Raw genomic sequence first — 19,931 nt, 5'->3', positions numbered from 1 at the left:
GATGCTAGACGATGGCTAAGAAGGGAGGACGACGACGCGACAGTGCACAACCCCGACCGAAGCGTATATACCGACGAAGGCTGCAGGCAATTCGGACAATCTGCAAGTCGGACGAGCAGCACTGCACGCGTAATAATGGAGAAGGAGGCAGGCTGGACCCTGAAGAGAGGGAGTGTGTGTCTGGAAGAGAGCGAGAAGCCTTCCAAGGGAGAGTGAGTGTCGTGGACGAGCAACAAAGGAATGCTGGTTTGACGTCGACCAGCCACCGCTTTCCACGCAGGGAGGCTGCACCAATGAAAGGGCCTCGCCCCACCACAAGGGGAAAATCATCAACATCGAGGATAATATTGACTGCGTTTTACGGAGCGACGAACTGGTATCAGGGTGTTCTTATCGATATTCTTGATGTCATTGAGCTGGATAGTTCCCCCGCTTTAAATTTTTTACGAATAGCAGGCTAGAGAGAAAAAATTACACGGTGTTTCCGCTGTACGCTATGGATTTCCACGCGACCGAAGAGATGGACAGGCTCCAGCTGTCTGACGAAGACACAGAAGAGCTGTGGAATTCGCCCTCGCAACGACACAAGAAGCAGTCACATCGAGCACCCCGTGAGGAACGACTGGCCTCCCCCGCCAGGGGACGGTCACCGGACGGCGAGACGCTGTTTGACCAGCAGGAGGCGCGGGAGGTGGCCCTTCGGAACGAGCTGCAGAGTGTTCGCAATATCAACCAGGTGATTGAGGGCCTGCTAGATAGTCTAGATCGTGCCAAGGGCAACATGGATGTATGTTTCTTTTTCGTTTCTTTTGAGGAAGCTCTCTCTCTCTCTCTCTCTCTCTCTTTATGGATTACTGATTGATAGACCGTGTCACGCACCGTGCAATCTGCGTCGACCCTTCTCAACACATGGACCCGGATACTCTCGCAGACGGAGCATAACCAGCGACTCATCCTCAATCCTGATTGGCAAGGAGCCGCGCAAGATATCACGGACATGGAACAAGAAGCCATACAGAAACAGCAGGAAGCGGAACGACGCGAACTGGAGCTGCAGCAACGGCGAGAAGCCGCAGCAAGGAAGGCCGAAGAAGACGAGCGACGGAGGAGAGTACAGGCAAGCTCCACCGGGGTCAAGAGTACGCGCGGGATCGCTCGAGGTCGAGCCCGGCCGACCAGCGTGGGCCGAACCCCGAGCGTCTCCTACTCGACCACCAGCAGCAGTGGAACAAGAGTCCCGAACCGGTCGATGACTGCAACAACCGCGACGACGACCACGAGTGCAGCCGGGACCACAGCGAGCAGACGGCCGGCGAGTGGGATTGCGCGTGGGACGGGGATCGCGCGAGGGCGTTCCAGGGGATGATACGTACGGAACTTGGATAACTAGCATATATGTGTACATGTACATTACGAACGAAATCAAAATAGAACTAGATACTACCATCCAGGAAGTACCTACCTGATTATTACGTATCAAGCAAGGGAAGCCCACAGGCAACGTGATATCGATAGCGACGCCAAGCCTGACCCACGCGACCGAAACAGGAGATGTCCATACAACTTAGAACCCAGGTAGTCAGTCTACCTAGTTAAGACTGCACACTTCTATCCCCTATCAGATACTCGAAAATGAACTTCGCTCCCTACCAGGACGAATCGCCCGAGACGGAGCGCGCCCTCTCCCCCCCCAACGACGCAAGCCGCATCAAATCCCCCGGCGTGCGCTCGCCGCGCCATTCCCCCCCCGTCCCAGGCAGCGCGTTACCCTCGCCCTCCCAGTTTGCCGCCCCGACCAGCTACCAGAACATATCCGCCGGAGGGAATGGTCATGGACACGGACAGAGAACAGGGTCAGGGTTTGGAACCGGGTTCGGTCGCGACGTCGAGAGCGGCCGGCTGAGTCTCGGCGCGTTCGAAACCAGTCTCCCCGTCCGTATGGATGTCGAGGCCATGCTGGCCTACCTGTTGCTCCCTCCGGCGGGGGGTGTTTTCCTCCTCTTGGTAGAGCATAAGAGTGACTACGTGAGGTATCTGCCCCCTTTTATTGGCCTTTCTCTCTCTCTGTCTCTCTCTATACTAATGTTTATAGATTCCATGCGTGGCAGTCTAGCATGCTGTTCACGGCTCTATTTGTACGACTTCCTCTCCTTGCAAGATGGAATCTCTAGGTTACTGACTTCTGTGCTTTGTAGATCCTCCATCTTCTCCTCGCCTGGTCGAGCTTTCTCTCCTGGTTGCTTTTCATCGTCGATCTGGCCCTTATCGGCTTCCTGAGCATGCGGGCCTACAGAGATGGTGAGATCACATTCATACTTCCATCTTCTATTTCGATTGTCATAGAGATATACTTACTGGGATTAATAGTCGACACACTCGAGCACTACGAGGTTCCCTTCTTCGGCCGTCTGGCGAACTCGTTTGTCGACGACGAATGAGTGATATACACACCCTTCTTATCCTATGTCCTATGTTGATTCTCGCATGGCCAGGCGTTGATGCGACTTCCTCTCTCCCCGTGTATATTCCTGTTGCTTGCCGGGAAGTGTACATGGTTTTACTTTGTATCTTATGATCTTTCCTTTGTCAATACTAATAATGACTCGATAATTCTATTGTTATACCCCAGTCTAGAGGACGATATAACTGTAGCTGCTGTTCAAGTAGGGAAAATCTACTACTGTATAGGCTGGAGCACAACGGCCTGATATTAATACTAACGCTATTTCTACTGTCTACCCGGGACTAGTTGACTACGACATTATTATGTATGGTACTTTCATATTAAGTCATGAGCAGGATAGATAAGAAATCCAGATTCATAGAGGGCATAGTCAGACATAGAAAATAGGGACATGGCATAGGATCATAAACAAGGCAGAAAGAGGGGTCATGAACAAGGCAAAATAAAGTGAAGAATGTTTCCAATTTGAAAAGCAGAAGCACAAGGAGATAAACAATTCCAGGTATAGACTGAAAGAAACAGGTTGCATCAAATATTAGGAGAACGGTAGTAGGACATAAACCACATCACACCAGAAGGTATGTACAAAACAACAAATCAAAGCTCTGAAGAAGAAGGGGTATCTAGATGATCTGTAAGTAGTTGCTGGGTACCAGACCAGGGTGACCGCGCGTCGAAGTCACTTCGGCTTCCCACCAGCCATCGTCCTGTAAGCGGATGACGGCCAAGACGTCGCCCTTGGAGAAGCCAAGCTCTTCGGGAATGGCAGCGGTATAGCTGTACATAGCACGGGCTACGTAAATTAGCCTAGCACGAGAAGAAAAATGGGAGCAAAAAAAAAGGGCCATGAACTTACCGAAATGAAGAACGGCGCGTCCATCACGGCTATACTGTCTGTTGGGATCGGCCACGGTCAGAGTCCGGCTCCGCGCGCGGCCTTGACTGCCCGCATCTGAATGGCTGCCATAGTACGAGGAGGCGGGCCGGCCATCTCTGGACGACCGTGAGCCGTATCGATCCTGACGGCCCCCGCTGTCATACATGTCCATGTGGTTGCCGGATAGCTGCAGCTCCATTCCGCCTGCACTAGAGGGCCGCGCCTGCTGCCTGAACTGTGGCTGCGGAGATGCGTTTCGTGTGTAGCTGCTCTGCGACCCTCGTTTCGGATACTCTTGAGGTGAATAGCCCACATCGCTGGTCCGAGGGGAAGCGGGGGCCATGGTGGGAGACTGGGCATAGCGACTGTTGAGACTGTTGGTCTGATATGTCGACGGGCTTGGACTCGCCCCCCTGCTATACTGACTCATTCGGGTATCCACGCGAGGGGCTACCTGGGGACTGACACTGCGCGGGGGAGCTGGGGATCGGGCACGGGGAGCCGGAGACCTGGTAGCGGGTGCTGGGGATCTGGAAGCAGGTGCTGGCGATCTAGTATGGGGAACAGGAGATCTGGGAGCAGGTGCCGGGGATCGGGCACGGGGAACTGGAGATCTGGTGACCGGCGCTGGGGACCTGGCACGGGGAACCTCCTGGGGCGGCTCACCACCCCGAGTGGCCGGCCGAGAAGAAGAAGAAGAGGAAGAAGAGGGATTGCTCGTGCGGAACATGTTCTGTGTCTGGTCGACATATTTTCGGGTGGTCTTCTGCATCTGTGCCGACGTGAAGGCGGGCTGTGGCGCATCCAGGCGCTTGAGAGAAGAGCTATCATAAGCAGGGGGGGGGGTTGCGACCGAAGTCGAGCCATAAGTTGAACTAGGAGCCGAAGGAACAGGCGTAGCGATACCGTGATACCGGTCCGCCGAGACCCGGGTACTTGGTTGCTTCCCAGGTCCCTTCAGATCCGCCAACGCACGAGCGATGGGGTCAAGATCTCCTTCACCACCTTTTGTCTTTGGAGCAGCCTTCTTGGCCCTGTCCGCTTCGGGCGATGCCACATCGAACACGTTATTGCCAACATTGAGCTGGAAGTTCGCGCGGGGATCCACGGGCTCAGGACTGGCGGACCCGCCCTGATCAAGGACCGGCGGTTGGACAGCCGCAGGTTTGACGGGGCTGCTCTGCTTGGAATCAAAGCCGCTCCGGGATGATGATCCAGTGGCCTGTCGATCCTTGTCGTGTCGACTCTTCCGCCTGAAGGGGCTGTTGCTGAAAAAGGCGCTTCGTCGTTTCTGGACTTGTCTCTCTTCATTCATCCCAGGCAGCGCCACGCCGTTGGTAGGCTTAGTGGGACTAGATTTAGCAGGCGAAGGCTTTGCAGTGACAGCCTCCTGGCTAGAGACAGAGGTGGGATTGGAACATTCGCTCTGCGAATCACGGCTGGAGGGTCGGTATGCACTGGTCCCCGAGCTGCGCTCAGAGGGGGGTCCCGTACGGCAGAACATTGTCATGCCATCGGTTGGGTAAGCGTTATGGGGCACACGACCGATTTCGCCATGCTGGTTTGGATCGTAGTTCGGGGGGGGCTGACCGCCACGACGAAGGTCCAATGGAAGAGGCTGCTGGACCTGCTGCAATTGAGGCGCCTGCTGCGTTTGAGGTGGTTGTTGCATTCGAGGTTCTTGCTGCATCTGAGGCGGTTGTTGCATTCGAGGTTCTTGCTGCATTTGCGGTGCCTGTTGCATCTGAGGCGGCTGCTTCGGCTGCTGCGGGGGCTGCTGTTGCAAGGGCTGCTGTTGGGGTAGCATTTTCAATGGTTTCTGGTACTGTTGCTGTCGCGGTTGTTGAAATGACTGCTGGGGCGGCTGTTCTTCCACTGGTTGTTGAGGTGGCATGGGAGGCTTCTGCGGAGTGACTGTAGCCTCCCTGATTGATGGCGCCGACACACCACCATAGTTCATTTTGGCGGCAAGATCACAATCTGGGTCATGGTGAGATTCATAAGTGGATGGCTGTGGAGAGGAGCTGCGGAAGGCAGGGTTGATCGTTCGCTGGAACTGGGCAACAGAGTAGCCATCCTCCTCTGAGATCTCGGAACTGCTGTCGTTCAGATCGCCACGGCAGAAATTGATGAATTTTGGCGCATCAGGTATTTCTTGGCCCGTGCCGGCTTCCTTGATGAAGATGACAATATCCCTTTCAACCTCGCAGTTCTCTAGCGAGAGCCGGATCTTCTCGCATGACTAGTAGGACGGTCAGAATTGCAAATGGTGGTCGAGAGGGGGGGGGGTTCATCAACGTACAGCATCATCGCTCACACAGACTGTTGATGCGATATTTGCGTAGGTCCAGAGACTGCTCTTTGTGAAATCTAGTCGTTCCTCTTCCAGATCTTGGAATTTCTGGTCGAATATTAGTGTTTTAATCTCCTTCCAGTAGTCCGTCATGTCTTACATCGCAGGCCGATTTCCACTCTTTATTCCAGCGGCCGGTGGTATCTTCAAGGATCTTGATAGCCGCCTCGTAGTCCGTGCTATTGGACGCGAGCTGGGCCTGTGTCTTCTCGAGCTTTGCTTTGTTCCTGCGTTCTTCCTGGCCCATGACCATGTGGCCTTGTGCAAGATAACCCTTGATCCGTAGGCAATCTTGCTCGTAGCGATCTCGCGCCTGAAATGGACCATTAGTGGTGGACACGCCTGGCAGTCTGGGGAAGATCTTGTCTTTACCTTGTTGACAGCCTGTGTTTGCTGGATCTTAGTCTTAAGTAGCCGCTCGATGCCGTTCTGTACGATCTTCCGCCTCTCCTTGATACCGCCTGCAAATGCAGCCAAGGGCTCCTCCAGCTCGATCTTTATCTGTGAAGCAATCGCCGAGTGGGCCTTGGCGATGGCCTCTGTTTCTGTGCGTACCGAGTCAAACGACTCGCGCAGAGTCCCTGTCTCGCACGATCCCAGCGGTTTTCGGCAGAGGGCTAGGAGCTTTTTGGCGTACTCTTCTTCGATCGAGGCACGGGCTGTGAATCTGTTAGAGGCGTATCCGACGGTGGAAACCCCTCGACAACGTACCAGTGTAGAAGGCCTTTAATTCATCACAAGTGACCTTTGCGTTGTGCATCCGGTCCAGCATGGGCGGCACGCCGGCGTCATCTTTGCCCCAGAAATTGTTCGCGACTGTGGAAAGCGAGCACCTCCAGTCAGCTCTGAAATCGTCATAGCGAAGAAACACAGAGAAACAGCATCTCACATGAACAAGAGACACTTGGTCCCTCGGCAATCGTGCCCGGCATGGTGGTGGTTTCTCAAAAAGGGTGTAGAAGACCCCCAGTTGTAGGTTGGGTAGGAGTAGGAGCGACAAACAAACAAATGCAGAAAAGATGGAGGGAGGTCAGGCAGATGGGAGAAAACAATAATCAAACCACACGAGGTCTCTGGAGAGAACAACAGCAGAAACGCGTGGGAAACCAAGACCAAACGTCATGGTATTTCGGCCTGGCCTGGCACTACAGAGCGGAGGTTGTGTTTACTATTATAGCGTCACTCGGGGCAACCGCCCACGGAGGCACCGTGAATGTGCCCAGGGCGCGACACCAGCCGGTTTATAGACTTGGGCAGCGGCGCTTAGAGCTGAGCTGAACTTCAATTACGGAGTAACCTTATCATTTATTTACTCCGTAGTATAGCATCTTCCTGTGATCCCTTCAGTACCTTGGTAGGTGTACACTGCGCACTGCGCACTACACGACGATATTCGGGTGTCTATTTCTGCCTGAGGCTTGAGTTTCGACTGATCTTCACTATGTATTTCTGTGGATTAATAGTCCAGCATCAACAGATTATTACTATCTGACTAGTAGTATACATAGAACTATATATTTAATTATGAAAGTCAATATGCATTCCATTATGCATTCTTCCTTCTATCTGGTATAGAGTCTACCTAGGTAGAGTCTGGAGTACAGTGTACAGTCTACAGTGTACAGTCTACGGTACCGTCAGTACGACTACGTATAGTGACGCACGTGACTAATCGGCAGAGTCTGCCCTCAGGCCGCAGACAAGCGCGTCACCCAGGGGCAAGAATTCGCTGGCAGATCAGCGTGCGAGATCAACCGGTTCCGACTCGATCCTGCATCTTCTATCTCTCTTCTCACACCCAGCAGGGCCTGTTTCGAGCCGTAGAGTCCAGCAGAGAGAGAGAGAGAGAGAGAGAGAGAGAGCCTCAGCCTCCTTCGGACTAAGCCTGAGGCCCGGCGGCGGCATCTCCACCTGCCCTCACCTCCATGTCCTCACTTCTTCCATCGGACTTCGATTGGTGCCACAAACCGCCAGCCTTCTTTTCGACCACCCTCTGCCCTGTCCGGCTTTCCCACCCGTCCCTCCCATCGTCCAGACTCGTCTCAGCTTGCTTCGAGCCCCTCTGCGAAACCTGCCTGCCCGCTGCTGCCACTGCCAATAAAATTTTGTCCGCACCGCACACACGCCAGGTCAAATGATCGCGTCTCCTAGATGACCTTCCCTCCCCCTCCCCCTTCCACCCAGTCGTCGATTGCTTCTGGCTCCGAGAAGTCTTCCTCTGCACGCTCTGCGAGGCCTCTGCCGTCCGCCTGGGGGTCCTTTGCGCCGCAGTCCTCCATCCGCCGTGGCCTGTCGCCGCTCGCGACCAGCAACCTCGCCGCCGCCGCTGTCCTCCCGCCCGCCGTCCGCGGCTCCAGCAACAACAGCCCGGGCCCTGCCCTGTCCGCCGCCTCTCCCCTGGTCTCCTCCTTCTCCGCCGTCCTGAGTTCTGCCAGAGGCCTGTCCGCCGGCCGCTCTGCCCCCTCCCCTTCCTCCACCCCCTCGCCCTTTGCTTCGCTCCAATCTGGCTCGCAGCAGCTCTCCGGCCCCTCGCTCTCCTCCCCCAAGTTTCGCGCCATCACTCCTTCCTCCGCCGCGGCCTCGTCCGCCCCTGCTGGAGGTACGGGCGGAGGTGGTGGCGCCCCTGCGTCCGCCAGAGGTGCTGCCTTCTCTCCTCTGCTCTCCTCGCCCACCGGCTTCCCCTCGGACAAACCGGGCTCCGCCCTCTCTGCCGCCGGTTCTCACGCCAGTCAGTCCTCCCTGACCAAGATCTCCATCGCTCAGGTCTTCCTTCTCCTCGATTCCATCACCGATAAAGAAGGAAAAGAGAAGTGGGATACCAAGGCTGCCCAAATTCACAAAGTGAGTCACCCTCAACCGAAGGGGAGGGAAAAAAAAACGTCCCTCCCCCTCCCCCCAAAAAAAAGATATCGAAACGATCTAATCATCTTTTTGAATCTTTCTAGCTCGTCGAGTCCAACGGGATGGAGGTCTTTTCAAAGTACTTCCGTCGCCTTCTCATCGGCAATGCCCCGCAAATTTTCCCGGGGCTCAACAAGGCCGTCGAGAATGCGGGAAACTATCCTCTCCTTGTCCAGGAGATGCAGAAGATCACCCAAGACATTGATCAGGCACAAAAGATCGCAGACACCATCGATACATCGGAAGGTGATGTCTTCCGCGATTTTGACCTGTCCACGTTTTTGGATCACTTCAAACTCGATCCCGTTGCCAAGGTTTCTCTCGCGCTTGCGTTCAAGACCGCAGCCAAGTCCGACCTTCGTGCAAAAGGTATAAGGAATAGTTTTTTTTTTTTTTTTTCTTATTATTGTTCTTGTTGACTAGCATCGACTAACATGAAGCAGCCGATGCAATCCTATCAAATTCTACCCTCCCCTTCCTACAGACGCTTGCTACCCCCTCCGAGTCCAGTCAAGATTACCAAACCTCCTTCATCGGCATCACCATTGAACGCTTCATCCTTTACCCTCCGCGGAATTTTACCGACGAGGTCAAGGCCAAATTGGCCTATGCGGTCACCTTGCGCTATCAGAAGTTGGGACAAGACATGCCCGCAGAAGTTTCCTCGGCTTTGCAAATGTTTAACTTTCTCAACCCTAAGCTGACTTTGGTCCGTCAGCTGCATTCCAAGGGACCCAAGACGACTGCAAACCAGGATGCTGTCAATGAGGTCATGAATTTGGCGGGTTCAGAAAGCTGGAGCGAGGAAAACATTGCCAGTGCCCTACTCTTCATGCTTCTCGCCCAGAACGGGCGACACTATTCGCTGGAAGTGTTTCTGACCGCGGTCCGGGAGCACTATGCGGACAAGGGTGTCGACTGGCCGCTCGTGTTCCGATACTTCGATCGGGAGGGGTTGAGGATTCAACCGGCCCAGTTCGCGAAGCTTTGCACCGTCCTTCTGAAGATCGCAGCAGAAGATTCGACTCTGGATATCCAGAAACTCTGGGGTGGCGACTGGGAACACCGTGACACGCAGATGTCCTTCCTGACAGCTTTCATCGCCTCCCGGATCGATGTCTCGAAAATCCCGAACCTGCGGGCCGCTTTCCCGATCGACTTCTTCGCCGACGGAACGGAGATCGTGCGTTTACAAGCTGACCGTGCACTGCAGTCTCCCCTGCGGTCATTGGACGCCATCCGGGCCGTCTTTGATATCGCCCTATTTTCTCAGGCCGCTTGGGCAGCAGCCGAGAGCCAGGCCCTCATTAAAGCCATGGTGCAAACTGATCTGCCCATTTTCCTCTGCTCCGCTCTTGCCCTTCCTCAGCCCTGGACTAGTGTCCAGCAAAGCTTCGTCCTGCGGACCTTTGTGGTTTTCATCTTGAAACAGGAAGAAGGTTACCAACTTGCCCTCCAAGGAGCTTGGAAGCAAGATCGCCAGTGGGTGGCGGAGCAGCTCTTCGCGGCGTTCACTCAAGACCCTACCTCCACCGCGGCCATTTACGAGCACTCGATCGAATATGGCTGGCTTGATTACCTCCTTGATTTCACCAACGGGCTTGCTATGGACCTTGCTTGCTTGGCTCATCGGAAGAGTTCTTTTGATCTCGAGCAATGGGTCCGCAACACTGCGCAGAAGGGTCTGATGGATATGGGCAGTCTCCTGTCGAGGTTTTTGCGGATCAAGGCGGAAGACGAGCTTCATGTTCAGAGAAAGGAGCAGCCTGCACCTCAGATGGTCAGCCTGGCCGTGAAGACCGTCTACACCCTGCTGTCCGTTCTGGAAGAATATGTGGGAGACCGCGAGAACCTCACCCCTGTCCAGCGTATCTGCATTCAAACCTACCCGCGACTCATCAACTACGGTGAAGATTTCGATGACATTATCGATGCGAACGGTGAGAACGGCAACTCCCTGCCCGAGTCTGTCGACAAGCAAATGCAAGAGCTCTTTGGCAAGATGTATCACGAGGAGCTGTCGCTGCGAGAAATGCTGGAATTGATGAGACGCTACAAGACGTCGCGTGAGCCAACCGAACAGGATCTTTTCGCATGCATGGTTCACGGCCTAATTGATGAGTACCACTGCTATAACGAGTACCCCTTGGAAGCCTTGACCAAGACTGCTGTGATGTTCGGCGGGATCATCAATTTCAGACTGGTGGATGGCATCACGCTCAAGGTCGGACTGGGTATGATCCTCGAGGCTGTGCGTGAACATGAGCCACACGACCCAATGTACAAATTTGGCGTCGAGGCGATCGAACAGCTCATCAACCGTCTGTCCGAGTGGGCCGGTTTTTGCCATCTTTTACTCCAGATTCCCAGCTTGCGGGGTTCTCCGATCTTCCAGAAAGCGGAGGAAGTCCTCCGCGAACAGGGTAATCAAGCCCCCGACTCGGATGGCGCAAGGATCGATGAGGCGGCCGGGCCTTCCGGCCTGACGAATGGCAATGGTGATGAATCCACTGCCGCTGACGGAGCGCCTCAAAAATTCCGCTCCATTCATGTTGACCCGCCTCTCCGGCCGGAGTTGTATGAGGATCCAGGTGAAGATGTACAGGATAAGATCCTGTTCGTTTTGAACAACGTCTCGGAGCAGAACATCGACGAGAAGTTGGAGGATCTGACAGAGGTGCTGCGCGATCAACACCATCAGTGGTTCGCCTCCTACCTGGTCGAGGAACGTGCGAAACTGCAGCCGAACTTCCAGCAACTCTACCTTGATCTCCTTGAGCGCATTGGTGATCGGATCCTCTGGGCTGAAGTCCTCAGGGAGACCTATGTCAGCCTAAACCGGCTGCTCAACTCGGAAGCAACCCTGAATTCGTCCACTGACCGTGGCCACCTTAAGAACCTCGGAGCGTGGCTAGGATCCCTGACCATTGCAAAGGACAAGCCTATCAAGCACAAGGATGTTTACTTCAAGGGTCTCCTCATGGAAGGGTTTGATAGTCAGCGTCTGATGATTGTCATCCCCTTTACCTGCAAGGTTCTTGTTCAGGCCACCAAATCCACGGTCTTCAAGCCTCCGAACCCCTGGCTCATGGATATCTTGTCTTTATTGTTGGAACTCTATCACTTCGCCGAACTGAAGTTGAACCTGAAATTCGAAATTGAGGTATTGTGCAAGGATCTTGATCTCGACCACAAAGTCATCGAGCCGTCAATCATCATCCGGGACCGGTCCGCCCTGACTCAAGAAACGATTGTGACCGGCAATGTTCCTGAAGGCTTGGAGGCGTTTGAGGAGATGGCACTTGGCGGGATCCACCAGGCCATGCGCAATGAGAGGATGTCGCCTGCCGCTCTCATGTCGACCCTCCCGAGTTTGGACAAGATCCTCGTCCTGCCATCCTCAGCGAGCAGCATGGTCGATCCCAATGTTCTCCGGCAGATCGTCCACAGCTCGGTGGAAAGAGCCATTGCGGAAATCATCACACCTGTGGTAGAGCGGTCCGTTACCATTGCTTCCATCTCGACCGTCCAGTTGATCTCCAAGGATTTCGCCATGGAGCCTGACGAGGAGAAGGTGCGACATGCAGCGGGCATCATGGTGCGGCAGCTTGCAGGTAGCCTAGCCCTCGTCACATGCAAGGAGCCGCTGAAGGTCAGCATGACAAACTATATCCGGATGATCCAGCAAGAATACTCGGACCAGCCTATGCCTGAGGGTCTGATCCTCATGTGTGTCAATGACAACCTTGACGCCGCGTGCGGTATTGTGGAGAAGGCTGCCGAAGAGAAATCCCTACCGGAGATAGAAAAGGTGATCGAGCCTCAATTAGAAGCTCGTCGCCGTCATCGAACCAGCCGATCGAATGAACCGTTCATCGACCCCTCCATGAACCGATGGGGGCTCTTCATCCCGGAGCCGTACCGCCAGGCCCCCGGCGGATTGAACAAGGAACAACTCGCAATCTACGAAGAATTTGCCCGTCAATCCAGAGGCTCTGCACCCGCTCATGTCCCCAGTGTCTCCACCGACTCTGGCCGCCAACTTCCCGACGTGCTGCAAGAATCGTACACCATTCCCAACCTCTCCACCCCTGCCGAGCAACCTGCCGTGCCCCTCCGAACCCCGCAAACGCAGCAAGATGCTGCTCGCTTGCAGCAGGCCAGCCTTGTTGGCGCTCAGTCGCAGCTGAACGGGTTTCTTGAAGCCCAAAGTCCACGTGAGAAGGTAGAGAGTGTTGTCTCGGAGCTCCAACAGGCGGCGCGCAACGCGCCGGAGGAACACGTCAAGGATCTGGGCCGGGACAGCGCTGTCCTGCAGGAGTACAACCAGGCGTTGCGCGCCATCCTTGCTTCGCCTAATGGCGAAGAGTTGGCTAGACTGATGGCTCTGAAGATCTGCACCAACCTGTATACCCAGACTCAAGGTCTGTTGGAGGTTGAGGTGCTCGTCCATTTCCTGGCCAAGCTTTGCGACATGTCGTCGCTGGTGGCGCGGTACACCTGGGCCATCCTTTCCGAGGTTGATGATGAGCACATGTTCAATGTCCCCGTCACCGTTGCGCTGATCGATGCGGGTCTTCTCGACATCCGTCGGGTGGATATGATCCTGACGAGACTGATTCTGCAGAAGAACATGAGTGCGCTCGAACTGCTCGCAAGCCTCATGGAACACGTTCTCTTCAACGACGAGCCGTCTGCTCTGAGATCGGATTTTTCGGGCAGTTTGGAAGCCATGAGCCAATGGCTGGCGGAAGACTCGAACCTGTCGATTGCGAATGAGATCATCCACAAACTGCGCGAATCCGGCATTCCGGAGGTGGTCAACCCCCTCCTTACGGACGCAGCCCGATCGAAGCGCGATCAGATGGAGTACATCTTCAGCGAATGGATTGGAATTTATAAGTCCCCAACCGCTACGAACCGCACCTACTACTCGTTCCTGAAGGATATCCACCAGCGGCAGGTGATGAATAACCAGGAGGACTCCGCTTTGTTCTTCCGGCTCAGCATCGACATTTCCGTGGCCATGTTTGAGCACGAGTCGCAGAACCCCAATGGCAGTCTCGACGAGGCTTTCATGTATATCGACGCCCTCGCGAAGCTCGTCGTCTTGCTGGTCAAGTTCCAGGGCGAGAGTACAGGGGCCGTCAAGGCCAACAAGCCCGTTTACCTCAACTCCGTCCTGTCTCTGCTGGTGCTTGTCTTGAACCATCACCAGGTGATGCGTGGGGAAGCCTTCAACCAGCGCGTCTTCTTCAGGCTCTTCTCCGGTATTCTCTGCGAGTATTCTATGAACGGACTGCAGCAGAGCGAGCATCACCAGGAGATGATGCTCGCCTTTGCCAACAAGTTCCTGTCGCTCCAGCCACAATACGTCCCTGCCTTTGTGTACGGCTGGCTCTCGCTTATTTCTCACAGAGTCTTCATGACCTGCATCTTGAACATGCCCGACCGTGCCGGATGGGAAGCCTATTGCGAGATCATGCAGGCCCTCCTTTCTTACATTGGCGAACAGTTGAAACCCGCCAACATCTCCTACGTCGCCAAAGACCTCTACAAGGGGGTATTGCGCATCCTGCTGATCCTGCATCACGACTTCCCGGAATTCGTGGCCGAGAACCACTTCAACTTCTGCAACGTGATCCCTGCCCACTGCGCTCAACTGCGCAACCTGGTCCTCAGCGCCTACCCGTCGTCGTTCCATAAGCTTCCGGATCCCTTCCGAGAGGGACTGAAGGTCGAACGTCTAGAAGAGATGCGGGGGTCGCCGAAGATCGCGGGTGATGTCACCGCTCCTCTGCAGCGTGCCAGCATCCTCTCCGTCATCGACAGTGCCCTGCAGAGCGACAACGTGTCTGAGACCTCGCTCCAGGAGATCTGCGACGCGGTGTACACCTCCGCGAGCAAGGAGACTGGCCTCTTCTACACCCCCATCAATGTGGACGTCGTGCTAGTGAATGCTCTGGTCCTCTACATCGGACAAGAGGCGGTCTCCGACACTAGCGCTCCCAAGGGCAACTCGCGGGCCGCGTTTGACAACTCCCCCCACTCGGCTCTTTTGGAACGGCTGGCCAAGGTCCTTCGTCCCGAGGCACGGTACTATCTTCTCAGCGCCATGGCCAACCAGCTGCGCTACCCGAACAGCCACACCTACTTCTTCAGCTTTGCCATCCTCCGGCTGTTCGGCGTCGACTATTCGGAGGAAGACGACTCGGATATCCGACAGCAGATCATCCGAGTGCTCCTCGAACGCCTTATCGTCCATCGGCCACACCCATGGGGTTTGATCATCACCCTCCAGGAGCTCTTGCAGAACCGGAGCTATACCTTCTTCCGCCTTCCCTTCATCCAGGCGGCACCAGAGGTCAGTTGAGCTTTATATATATACATGGATTTTGTACTGATTTGATTCCCAGATCGGCCGTCTTTTCGATGCCCTTCTCCAGCATATCCAACAGCAGAGCCCGAGGGCCTTGCCGTAAGAAGGCTCTATAAGTCATATGATAAAAGGCCTTACATTCCCTTCTCTTCATGATGTTACAACCACGCAAACGATGCCAAGTCGCAGATAATTGCTCATCCTCGCGACTTCTCTTTTATGTTCTCCCCTTTGCTTTCTGTTTCTTGCTTTTGTTTTTTTTTTTTTTTTTCCTTCTTTCTCCGGCGTTCTTAATCTTGCTTTAGGAGTTGTCTCTCTTTCCTTTTCCTTGTATTGTTTCAAGATCTTCTAGAGGAATCTTTCTTTCTACCTTGTAGTTGGGTTCGGGGGATTCGTCAGCGCGATATAAGCTACATGTGATGATATTCTCTTCGTCATTTACTTATGGAATGCCTTAAGATGCCTGCTGTGTGGGTGACGGACTGTGTAACGATAAGATCGAAAAGCGCGCATTGGTATGATTATGATATATTCTTAATGATCATCACTTTATGCATTCAAGGAATCAAAATGCGTCTAATTATCCCTTAAAAGTACGTACTACTAGAGTCATAACTACCTGGTCCGTTTACTCCGTACGTAGCTAGTGAATTCGTAGCCTGAGGCGCACATAATATTGTTGATCTCCCAGTGACGTCGTGCTATCGCATCCCTCGGCAGGGGCTTGCTTGTTTCCTCCCACCTCCATCGTACTTTTCATATGGAGTCAGACTATTCAGACGACCGTGAGAGCGACGAGGGCCCTTTCGCGCGGGCAGCGGTGCGTGTCTAGAGGACTCTCACTCTGTGTTCTCTTTGAGATTAAAATCTCGATATAAATTCTGACACTAACACATGGGCAGGACACGCTGACCTCTCCCATGCGGGTTCTCGGCTCCAAACAGGCCCTGAGAGCGTATCTGGGCACCCTGCTCATCGTCAGCGCCTCGATCATCCTACTAGGGATTGCGACCGTCGCGTACTGGATTTTCTACTTTCGGTTTATTCCGCAGATCAGTCTTGAGCGCCCCGTCTACCTGCAATTCGGGTAGGACACACTCACTATATATATATATTTGCAATGAGTATTTAGGTACCCTCTCTAACCAGTAGCTCAGTGATGGCCATCCACGGGGAACCGTTGTTCTCGACGATGTCCTGGTATCACAGCAAGTGTACGATATCAGCGTGCAGCTCGAGATGCCTCGTACGCCGGGCAACCTCGCCGCGGGGAACTTTATGCTCAACCTGCAGTTGACGACGGAGGGGAACATCGACCCCCACGAGGATATCGAATTCATTACCGCTCAGCGTCCCGCGATCCTCACCTATGCTTCCCCCCTTGTCGACACGGCTCGCCAGTTAGTCCAGATGCCGCTCTACTTGCTTGGTTGGCGCCGCGAGGCCGAAACCCTGCTCGTGCCTATGCTGCAGGCGGAGTTTGTCCGCGGTCGACGCAATCGGCCGGGCAGGGTGCATTTGGAGCTGCAGAGTAAACGACATATGCAGATCTATTCGGCTACGGTGATTTTCAAAGCCAGATTTTCGGGTCTACGGTATGCCCTCCTCTCTCTCAAACAGTATTCAATTAAATCAGAAGCTAACTTTTTTGTTTCAAGGCGGATCATGTATAATTGGCGGATCACGGCGTTTGTAACATTCACGACCGTATTCTGGAGTACCTCGATGGTCTCGGCCTCGATAGCATGGCTTGTCCTTGCTTCCTTTGCTGGAGGCAAGGGAAACAAGACTCCAACGAAACTAAAGAACGAGGCCATCAAAAAGGAAGAAGAACCTGAAGAATCAGATGTTTCTATCAAGGAGGAAAGCGACGAGGAGACGGAACAGTTTCCTATAGAAAGAGAAGAAGAAGAAGAAGAAGAAGAAGAAGGGGGAGAAGGAGAAGAAGAAGACCAGACCCAGCCTCAACAGATCACCACCGATACTAGCGCGGATAGCGACGTCGACGATCCTGGCGTTGGTACAGGGACGGGGCTGGAGAGTGCTGAAGCGCGCGGTATCCAGCGACGCAGAAGTCATCAAGCTCGTGATGGGCATTGATGTTATAGTTACTTTATATACCATAAGAGTCATGGATGTTAAACAATCTCCGCTGTCAAAATGGATATCGAACTCATAATATATCATTGCCAACCCAAACCCATCCTAATCCATGAAACCCCGTAAATCAAATCAGACGGAGAGGGAGCAAGTCAAGTAAATAAACACAATCACTCTTCAACAAGGACATCCTCAGCCGGCTGAAGCTCATCACCACCCAGCTCCTGTTCCACCTCGTCGACGACAAAACTCTCGTAGTCCTCCAGTCCCTTCTGGACGTGCACCTTGAAGCGAATCACGTCGTTGAGCATGCTCTCTACGTTGGTGTGCAGCTCCTCGCGGAGGGCGTTGGCCCGCAGCGTGAGCTGCTCGTATTCGATATTGGTGTTCATCTCGCGCTGCTCCATGAGCTGCACACTCTCGGTCAACGTCGCACGCATCTTGGCCAGCTCCTTCTCCATCTTCTCGATCTGGGCGTCCGACGCAAGCTTCTGGGTTGTCGTGATCTCCTTGGTGCGTTCAAACTCCTCTTCGGCCGCGCGCCGCTTGTGTTCGAGCGCCTCGACCTCGCTTCGCTTCTCGTCCATCGCCTCCTTGATGTTATCTAGCAGATTACGGCGTTCGAGATCGTCGTCGATGGCGCGTTTGCGCCGCTCGTTGATCTCCTTGCGCAATGCATTCAGGTTGCTACGGACGACGCCGCGTAGGTCCAGATTCAGGAGGTGAGCAGGGTGGTAGCCCGTGAACGGCTCTGCCACCAGCCTGTCCGCTTCTGATGAGATCCTGCTGGGTGCACTGCCCCCGATCTGTGACGCCGAGAAGTTGGTCTCGTTGACCTTCAGGTAGAGCTCATACTCCTCGCCCTTGGCGTTCACTGCAGAGGACGGGATCAAGCTCGTTTGATAGCCAAGGGTGTTGTATGCCTTGACAATCTCCTCCAGATCCTCCAGCTTCTTGCTCGCCTCGGCTTCCTTCTCCATCACGCGCGCATGCGCTTCTTCCAGCCGGCCCATAGTGTCTTCCAGGCTCTTCTGCAATCGCTCTCGTTCCGTGTTCATCCGATCGATATCTTGGATTGTGATGCCTTGCCCGTCAACACTCGCTTGAAGACCCGTCCTTTCCTCCTCAGCAGCTGAAAGGTCTGCTTCAGTCTTCCTGATCTCCTCGTCCAGGAACCTGATCCGATTTTCGTATTTCTCAATCTTGCCTTCTATGTTCCGGTTGTAGTCTTCAAACTTTTTCTGATCGCCCTCCAGAATCTTAAAATCCTTGTCCAACTTGGCCATATTGGGCGCATTCTTCTCCAACTCCTCCAGCTGATCACGAAGGGCCCTATTTTCGGCTTCCAACGCCTGCATTTCCTGCACATATCGCTCATTTCCCTTCTCGAACTCCAAGGCCATAGCTTCAACATGTGGTACCAGCCGTTGTTCGGCCGTCTCATCATCCTCTTCTTCACCCCCTTGAAGCCAGTCGTGATAGGCACCCGTCAGGAACCGGAAGATGATGCGGTCGCCCGATACATCGACTCCAGCCTCCGCACATGCCTCATCGTACTCTCCTAGGGAAAAGCGTTCCATCATTTGAGCGACTTGCATCAGCCAATGGAGCATTCCAAGAAACGTCGGCCAGTTTTGACCACCCACAGCCGCGATCTGTGACTTGGTAATTCCCTTCTCAAATGGGTATCGCAGCTGTTTCAGAATCGGTGGCACCTCCGCATCCATGCTCTTCAAGAATTTATACCCGGGATCGATCCGATGGTAGAGGAACTGAAAAATGTAGTTGAAATCCTTCTGTGTTGGGGATCGTAGCGTGTTCTGACTCAACGAATGCTTCATTTCCAGCTCAAAATTGTTATGGGTCAAATATTCCAAAAGTTCCTGTCCAATACGAGCCTGAAAGGAGCGGTCTCGGAGTGGTCGCGGGTCTCGCGGTACACCGGCAGCAGAGGGCACCTGGGTAAAGAATGACTGATGGACCATCGGACCCATCGACGGACGTGAGAAGACACTACTCCTCCGCTGCAGGTTCTGAGACGCTGCGCTAGAAGAGAGCGAGCCGGGGGCATAGCTAGGACGACCAGAGCCGGCGCCATGGAAGATGTTGCTGGACACGGATCGTCTGACCGACGACAGACCAGCGTCTGCACCATAGCCACCGCCCGATGAGGAGCGCTGGAAGTTCGGTTGCTGTGGCCGGCCGACCGAGTTCAAAAGAGACCCAGACCGCGTGTGCTGCGACGTGAACGGAGGATTCTGGAAGGCGCCGATGGAGCTCGTGCGTTTCATGGCCGACGAGGGCTGCGGGATTGCCGAGAAATTCTGGACGCTCCCGAGAGTCTGTAGAAACTACTGCGTTAGCAACCTCAAATCTCTCCATCACCACGGGTGTATTTGCCCCCAAATGCGAGGCGCCATATCTCATACTTCTCGGGGGCGTCTGATGCTAAACAGCCCTGTCTCTTGCGACATGGTGGGCAGCACGTCGCAGCTGCGATATTCAGTGAACTTGAGAGATCCGAAGAGACCAAAATCCGAGTCGCAAAATCCACTTGAAGGGGCCTGCGCACACGAGTGCCTTAGGCGAGCGAGGATGGCAGCAGCGTTTTCTTTATTGTGATGGCTCTTGTTGATGGTGCGGGCGCACAGCCAAATCCAACTGTAAACAAGCAGCCCGCCGCCACCCAAAGAAGAAGGCGGTCTGGAGATACAGGAACATTCATTCTCCGAAGCCGTGATCACGGGACTCTGGGGAAGCTGACTCAGCCTCACTGTTGCTCCACTGCGTCACACGCCGAGGTCCGTCAGCATATGCCGAGTCAATCACAGTTACGAGACTTCCTCCTCCTGAGCAA

The 19,931-nt window shown here is 54.3% G+C and overlaps 6 protein-coding genes across 6 annotated transcripts; 4 read left to right on the top strand and 2 right to left on the bottom strand.

Moving 5' to 3' along the window:
* Positions 1–365: 365 nt before the first annotated feature.
* On the top strand, positions 366–1,366 carry ASPZODRAFT_156359 (hypothetical protein; the record flags this gene model as incomplete). Its single annotated transcript, XM_022726264.1, has 2 exons — positions 366–787; positions 866–1,366. The coding sequence occupies exons 1-2, from the start codon at positions 497–499 to the stop codon at positions 1,364–1,366; spliced, it is 792 nt and encodes a 263-aa protein (XP_022585998.1). The 5' UTR covers positions 366–496.
* A 239-nt stretch (positions 1,367–1,605) lies between these two features.
* On the top strand, positions 1,606–2,642 carry ASPZODRAFT_127564 (hypothetical protein). The gene is made up of 4 exons (XM_022721784.1): positions 1,606–2,030; positions 2,093–2,135; positions 2,196–2,298; positions 2,368–2,642. Exons 1-4 carry the CDS (start codon positions 1,633–1,635, stop codon positions 2,436–2,438), a joined length of 615 nt encoding a protein of 204 aa, XP_022585997.1. The 5' UTR covers positions 1,606–1,632; the 3' UTR covers positions 2,439–2,642.
* Positions 2,643–2,766: 124 nt separating this feature from the next.
* Positions 2,767–6,845, bottom strand: ASPZODRAFT_87894 (hypothetical protein). Its single transcript, XM_022730317.1, has 7 exons — positions 6,584–6,845; positions 6,406–6,510; positions 6,067–6,353; positions 5,795–6,007; positions 5,644–5,742; positions 3,321–5,583; positions 2,767–3,257 (listed from the first exon to the last, which is right to left on the bottom strand). The coding sequence occupies exons 1-7, from the start codon at positions 6,624–6,626 to the stop codon at positions 3,088–3,090; spliced, it is 3,180 nt and encodes a 1,059-aa protein (XP_022585996.1). The 5' UTR covers positions 6,627–6,845; the 3' UTR covers positions 2,767–3,087.
* Positions 6,846–8,408: 1,563 nt separating this feature from the next.
* Positions 8,409–15,567, top strand: ASPZODRAFT_393809 (hypothetical protein). Its single transcript, XM_022728307.1, has 4 exons — positions 8,409–8,535; positions 8,629–8,964; positions 9,039–14,959; positions 15,012–15,567. Exons 2-4 carry the CDS (start codon positions 8,658–8,660, stop codon positions 15,075–15,077), a joined length of 6,294 nt encoding a protein of 2,097 aa, XP_022585995.1. The 5' UTR covers positions 8,409–8,535; positions 8,629–8,657; the 3' UTR covers positions 15,078–15,567.
* Positions 15,568–15,734: 167 nt separating this feature from the next.
* On the top strand, positions 15,735–17,074 carry ASPZODRAFT_12305 (hypothetical protein; the record flags this gene model as incomplete). Its single annotated transcript, XM_022721345.1, has 4 exons — positions 15,735–15,794; positions 15,877–16,061; positions 16,132–16,569; positions 16,633–17,074. 4 exons carry the CDS (start codon positions 15,735–15,737, stop codon positions 17,072–17,074), a joined length of 1,125 nt encoding a protein of 374 aa, XP_022585994.1.
* Positions 17,075–17,244: 170 nt separating this feature from the next.
* Positions 17,245–19,548, bottom strand: ASPZODRAFT_12304 (hypothetical protein; the record flags this gene model as incomplete). Its single annotated transcript, XM_022721343.1, has 2 exons — positions 17,245–19,425; positions 19,504–19,548. 2 exons carry the CDS (start codon positions 19,546–19,548, stop codon positions 17,245–17,247), a joined length of 2,226 nt encoding a protein of 741 aa, XP_022585993.1.
* Positions 19,549–19,931: the final 383 nt, after the last annotated feature.

This window comes from Penicilliopsis zonata (assembly GCF_001890105.1).
Source record: "Penicilliopsis zonata CBS 506.65 unplaced genomic scaffold ASPZOscaffold_1, whole genome shotgun sequence".
NCBI classification, from domain to species: domain Eukaryota; kingdom Fungi; phylum Ascomycota; class Eurotiomycetes; order Eurotiales; family Aspergillaceae; genus Penicilliopsis; species Penicilliopsis zonata.
Note: the sequence above shows the minus strand (reverse complement) of the source record. Positions and strands in the feature narration are given on the sequence as shown.

Bases quoted from the DNA above. Each gene is read 5' to 3' on its own strand.
- ASPZODRAFT_127564 (XM_022721784.1), top strand. From the start codon at position 1,633: ATGAACTTCGCTCCCTACCAGGACGAATCGCCCGAGACGGAGCGCGCC. The intron at 2,136-2,195 runs GTACGACTTCCT...TGTGCTTTGTAG, and splicing joins TGCTGTTCACGGCTCTATTT to ATCCTCCATCTTCTCCTCGC. The intron at 2,299-2,367 runs GTGAGATCACAT...TGGGATTAATAG, and splicing joins CATGCGGGCCTACAGAGATG to TCGACACACTCGAGCACTAC.
- ASPZODRAFT_393809 (XM_022728307.1), top strand. From the start codon at position 8,658: ATGGAGGTCTTTTCAAAGTACTTCCGTCGCCTTCTCATCGGCAATGCC. The intron at 8,965-9,038 runs GTATAAGGAATA...AACATGAAGCAG, and splicing joins GTCCGACCTTCGTGCAAAAG to CCGATGCAATCCTATCAAAT. The intron at 14,960-15,011 runs GTCAGTTGAGCT...TTTGATTCCCAG, and splicing joins TCATCCAGGCGGCACCAGAG to ATCGGCCGTCTTTTCGATGC.
- ASPZODRAFT_87894 (XM_022730317.1), bottom strand. From the start codon at position 6,626: ATGCCGGGCACGATTGCCGAGGGACCAAGTGTCTCTTGTTCAT. The intron at 6,354-6,405 runs GTACGTTGTCGA...ACAGATTCACAG, and splicing joins ATTAAAGGCCTTCTACACTG to CCCGTGCCTCGATCGAAGAA. The intron at 5,584-5,643 runs GTACGTTGATGA...CCGTCCTACTAG, and splicing joins TCTGTGTGAGCGATGATGCT to TCATGCGAGAAGATCCGGCT.